A 6,000-nucleotide genomic window follows, 5' to 3' on the forward strand; every position below is an offset into this window, starting at 1 on the left:
TTGCAAGTAACCTTAAGCAAACCTATCACCGATTGGTGAAAAACAGCAAGAATAATGCGAAATATGGGTGAAAACAGCCCAAAGCGATATATTGTGGTAGGAAAATCAAAGTCAAACAATAATGAAAACAAGGTACAAGAGATCCTCAATTCGAGAGGAGGATCGTCTCTCCCAAATATCTAGACAAGAGAGTCTAGAGCCCAAATCGCCAAAGAACCCTAATTGAGAACCAATCAAAACATAATCCCTCCCTAAACATCTCATGCTCTGTAATAAAAAAACTTTCTTAATCTAATTTCCCTCCCAACCCCTAGCCGCCCCCTCCTTTTCAATTTGAATTCCCTTGGACTAGTGGGGCCCTCAATGTGGGCAGGCAAGATCAATGGAGGAAGACAAGTTCTGCCTCCTGTAGTGGGCCGGCTGGGCTGGTTCACCCTGTGAACCGGCCTAAATGGTATATATATTGGCAACTGGAGTCGTCTCCTTTCGGTTTCTTCTAACTGATAGTGCAATGTCTTTTAGAAAATTGGGTGATTCATTACCCTAAATGGGTGGTATTTCAGTGTGGCCAATGATATATTTTCAAATGTTCAGCTTTGTCAAGTAACTTCATCTTCTGCTTAATGACATGATCTTGAATAAGGTGGTGTACTCGCAGGTTCTGGGGTCCGTCTTAGGAGAACATTTTGTTCCAAATGATACGTGCCTTTGTGCAGATGGTGAATATTGCCAGGTAGTCACCGGACCAAATATGGGTGGAAAGAGTTGCTACATACGCCAGGTTGCCCTTATAGCAATAATGGCTCAGGCATGTTCCATCCTTTCATACTTATCAATCAGGAATAATGACGGTTTTTTATTTTTCTGTTAAATAAAATTCTTATAGAAAAATTTACTTGGCCCTATTGTCAAAACTGCTTCATGGAAATTATTCGCTTTTATCTTATATTATAACAGTTGTGTCATTCAGTTGTTTGTTTACTCAGATCTTTTATTCTTTATGGGAAACTGTTGTTTATCATTTATAGTATAATTCAACCAAGTCTTATTTTGTCCCATGTCTCTGGCATGTTCCTGTAGTTATAATTTTGGAATTCATATGGTTCTTGATTTTTCTTCTTAAACACAAGTCCTATATATGAGATTAACGGGTCTCAATGGTCTGGTTCTGTATCTTAACATAGAAGTACCATAATTCAACTCAATACTCTTGGCTTTTATAGTTTTATCTTGATCATATCAGTTGTGTCATGCTATTGATTAGCCTTATGGTGCAACTAAAAAAACACTACACTAAAATTGCAAACTAGAAGACAACTTTTCTTCCTTAAAACATAGACAAACATAAACAAGATAACAATACTATTAAAATCAAGACACACTACAACTTATAAAATTTTGAGAAGAAAGATACAAGTAGAATGGAAACCGTGGAGAGAAGTAGGTAGAAGTTCGAGACAAATTTTTTAGAAGATAGGGAGGTAGAAGACAATAGCTCGCAAGCTATATAAACCCTTAGGTTTTTGTTTCAAACATTCTTCTCAATTCCCTCTCTTTTTTCCAGCAGCCAAACAACCTTTTTTATAGGAGAAAAAAATCTAACAGCCCACATAAATGTGCCACCAAAAACAGCCCATAGAAGCCTCACAATTTAGCCCCCTTAATGAGGAGTTAATGCACTTAGTATAGGAAAATATTAGGGTGAAAGATAAACAGCCAACAGCAGGAAAAGGGGGACAACACCATGGGAAAAACAATCAGCATAGGGAAATAAATCTGCATGGAGAACATCAACATCCATCCGAAATCTGCATGGAGAACATTAACAACATGCAAAATGGGAATCCAAATATTGCAACCAGCCATCATGGGAAGATATGGGCCAAGCCCATTAAGGAAAAAACAACCCAAAGATTAATTACCCCTATTGCCTACAAGGAAGCAAGGAAACATAAAGTAAAAAAAAAATCTAGCTTTGCCTACATCAATTCTGTCCTGGTGGAGAAATCTCATCCCCTAATGAGATTGCCTCAGAACATCCAAGATGTTCCAATTGTGCATTTTTCGTTTCCTGAATTAAAGTGTTGTACCTCCTTTGAATCTTCTCTTTTTCTTGTTCAAACTCGAATTGAAGTAGACGCTTCATATTTTCATATCTCTTTGTACCTAAATACATTTGTCATCGTATTTTAAGAAGTTCACTCAGGAGTGGATTAGTAGAACATGCTTGAGGTGGTATCCATTTTGTTGTCGGAATTTTATCCTTGGGAATCCAAGAAATAGTTGGCTGAGTTTAAAAAGCTGCACGATCAAGTTCATCTTGAATAGGAACTTCAACTTGTAGATGGGAAATTTGCTTTAGGATCCTTTATGGGTGAAAATCTCATGCTCTAATGAAGAAAGGATTAAATTGTTGTAGCTAAATCTTACATGATTATAAGGAATGGTTTATTTCGCTTGTGAATATTTAGTAAAAGATTTCGAACAATTATTCCCTGCAACACAATCTATAATTCTTTATTGTGATAACCAAACAATTTTACTTTGCAAGCAATCTTATCTTTCATCAAAGAATTAAACATATTAAAACATTTTGTCATTTCATCAGAGTTGTAGTTTTATCAAAAAATATCACTCTTCATATTCTCCCTGAAGAATAATTTATTGGTATTTTTATCAAAACTCTAAGATCTCTTTTTTTTTTTTCAGTTTTTTGACCATGTAAAAACTCTCAACTTCAGGGGTAGTACTGTTATTGCAGGAAAGTAGCTAAATTGGAATTTTGTTCTCCTTAACATCTTCATTTCTTATACTTCCAATTTGCCTATATTAAGGCACCCACTCTAACAATGCTAACTATCCTGATCTGATACATTTATGAACTTTTAGATTTTCCTTGCAATTGCTTTATCATATCTTTGTCTGATCCCATTAGGTTGGTTCCTTTGTACCAGCGTCATCAGCAACTTTGCATGTGCTGGACGGGATATACACTCGCATGGGAGCTTCTGATAGCATCCAGCATGGATCAAGTACCTTCTTTGAAGAATTGGCTGAGACTTCTTATATTCTAGAACATTCCACATCACGCTCTCTGGTCATTATCGATGAACTCGGCCGTGGAACAAGCACCCATGATGGTGTTGCGATTGCTCATGCAACATTGCATTATCTTCTTCAACAGAAGAAATGTATGATTCTTTTTGTCACCCACTACCCCCAAATTCTGGATATACAGAGTGAATTTGAAGGATCAGTTGGTGCATATCGCGTTTCTTATCTAACCGCACAGAAACCTTTGAACTTGATGGAATCTAAACCAGAATTTGATAATGGAGAAGTGGACGAACAAGAAGTGACCTTTCTATATAAGGTTGTTCATGGTGCATCAGACAAGAGCTTTGGTCTTAATGTTGCTCGCCTCGCACAGGTTAGTTTAATTGCATGCACTAAGCCCTTCTCCAACCGAACTTCAAACATGAATGGCGTCGCTCGCGAGCTCTAGCCGAACGGCAAAACTTTCGGTATTTGGTTGTGGGTGAACAATGCGACGCCAATATTGGCGTTGCATTGTTCATCTGCGTTATTTTTCTATATCTACCGGATTGGCCGAAAAAAAATGCGCGAAAGAGAGACGGTTATCTTCTATGAAGGGCGCAAAATGGAGTTCAATTGGAGATGATTCATGCCATTTTTTAGTTTCACTGTATTTTGGAGTGAAAAATGAGATTTTCGGTTGGAGATGCCCTAATCAATCACCTACTAATCTTATAATTTTTTTAAAGTCATTTTCTGGTTGTTTTATTAAATAGTTTGCAATGTTTATTGCATTTTATGTGAATTGTTTCCTTGCAGCTGCCCGATTTGTGCATTAGAAGAGCAGCTTTCATCGCGGCAAAACTAGAAGCAGACATGGGTTCACAGCTAAGAAATCTAGCAACAATGTCTGGTAATAAAACCATAGAGAAATATGAAGCTTCTGACAATTGTTCCATTTCACCTAAATATGCGTATAAAGATGATGAGCCCTTTGAAGAACTGGCAAAAGCATGCCACAGTATATTTTTCTGTGTAAAATCAGCCCTACAAAGTGCTGACACAGATAGAATTTTAAGCTGTTGGAAGGGCGCTCGAGAACTTGCACAGATAGCGACAAAGGGAGGGTGAACCGTCTCTTTCCCAAAGGAGAAATTATTCTGAACGGACTCTGAACGTAGAGGATTGTCCGGATGCTGTGTCTGAACTGCGTATTTGTAGATTTGCAGCAAATGCTAAGCCAATCATTAGTTGTGAGTACTTACTGAGTATTTAGTGAGTATTTGCTGTATATCTACAAATATGCAGTTCATACGCAGCATCTGGACGAACCTCTATGTTCGGAGTCCGCACAAAATAATTTTCCTTCCCAAAGAACTTTTGTCAGCCTTGCTTGTTTTATCGCCCTTGATCATGGATAGTAGTATTACCACAGACTTTTTCAAGTGGAATCACAGAGAACAAAAAGCTTTTGCCACATGCAAACCAAAGGTCTAAATATGGGAGTATTTAGAAGCTCTTAACCACCATCGACTGTGTTTCTGATTGAGCTGCAAAATGTTTCCGTGCGGCTCCTTTTACATAACATTATCTTCTACTGATCGGTTTGGGGAACTTATCTGTTTTTGTGTATGATAACAAAATATTTATATGGAAAAGCCAATGTATAACCAGGGCAGGTAATTTGTTTATTTAATGAAGGTTTTATAGTTATTTAGAAATACAGGGCCAAGCAAAAACTTTGTTTGCAGGTTACCTTGCATGAAATAGATGGGTAATGGCTCAGGCTTTGTTTGAGATAATTTTTGCTCATATATTTTTTAACTGTTTTCAATAGTTTTTTTTTTACTAAAAATTTGCTATAAAAATAATAATAAAAAAAATATTTCAAATGAAGACGCAATCATGGTGGAATATTCATAGGCCTCAAATATATATATTATTCAATGAATAAGAGAACAGAGAGTGAGAGTGGGAGCAAGAGAGCGATTTTTTCTTAAAGTTTATCATTTTTTATTACTTGAGTATGGGATTCCAGACATATTTGTCTGCTTGATATTTGGCCAATTGTCCAAACTTTATTCTTGCATCACCTCTTACATAATTATTATTTTTCCATAAATATTTCTTCTTATATTTTATATCATCATTACATTGTTTTTACTCTGTAATATATATATATATATCACACATAACAATATCCTAGTTGCTCAATGATCCCCTAAATTCTAGTATTTTAAGTTTTTAGCTTATGGATGAAAAGTTATTAAGGCTGGAGCAGCTCAAGTGGAAAATAAAATTAGAGAGTCGTCATAGATGATTTGGTCGCATAAAATGGGTACATCTTAATGTCTATATCATATTTGGCTTAAGTAAGAAAGTTAGAGGCAAATCTAAAAAAATCGATTATAAAATATTAAAAATAATTTTTTTGTTAGATTTGTTATGTTCTGGAATATTTGCAGCATAAGTCTAACGATGATTGATGATTGGGTGGAGAGCTGAATGAGATAATTGGAGGGTGTGTTCTAAATAATAGTCAAGCAAGAAGTCGATGATGGTTGATATGAAGTAAAGGACTGACATCAAACTTCAGAAAAAGGGTTGGTGATGTGAAATCAGGAATTGTTTTCTTATAAATTAAAAAAAGTTGTTAGAGCAATGATAAAATAATTTAATGCTTCTCAAATTTGACAAATCAAGAAAGGTCTTAGAAGTTAACAGTGCGTAGGCAAGTCGTTACAACTAAATTTTGCAAGTTCCTTAAAATAACAACTTCAATGAACGTAATTAAATGATTAGCCAACTAGAATCTGACGGTTAACAAAGTAATCGTCTCACCTTGAGGCACAAAAGTCACTCTTCTACTTCTAGGATTGTCGGAGGAATCATACGAGAAACGAGATCACACCAAGGTAGACGACGCAGACGATCCATAGCGATGGTGAGGGAAGTGGCGGCGGT

General features: G+C 36.2%; 1 protein-coding gene across 2 annotated transcripts in view; it reads left to right on the forward strand.

Moving 5' to 3' along the window:
• LOC110099820 (DNA mismatch repair protein MSH3) overlaps nt 1-4,757 on the forward strand; it is a 41,717-nt gene extending 36,960 nt beyond the window's left edge. The window contains exons 10-12 of one of the 2 annotated variants that reach the window (XM_020827110.2): nt 644-808; nt 2,936-3,430; nt 3,856-4,757. In XM_020827110.2, coding sequence (XP_020682769.1) covers nt 644-808; nt 2,936-3,430; nt 3,856-4,167 — 972 coding nt within the window. In that variant the 3' untranslated portion in view covers nt 4,168-4,757. The remainder of the gene's footprint in view (nt 1-643; nt 809-2,935; nt 3,431-3,855) is intronic. The other variant, XM_020827111.2, reaches the window with a different exon arrangement.
• The last annotated feature ends 1,243 nt before the right edge of the window (nt 4,758-6,000 follow it).

Source organism: Dendrobium catenatum, unplaced genomic scaffold, assembly GCF_001605985.2.
Source record: "Dendrobium catenatum unplaced genomic scaffold, ASM160598v2 fragScaff_scaffold_1608, whole genome shotgun sequence".
Classification (NCBI taxonomy): domain Eukaryota; kingdom Viridiplantae; phylum Streptophyta; class Magnoliopsida; order Asparagales; family Orchidaceae; genus Dendrobium; species Dendrobium catenatum.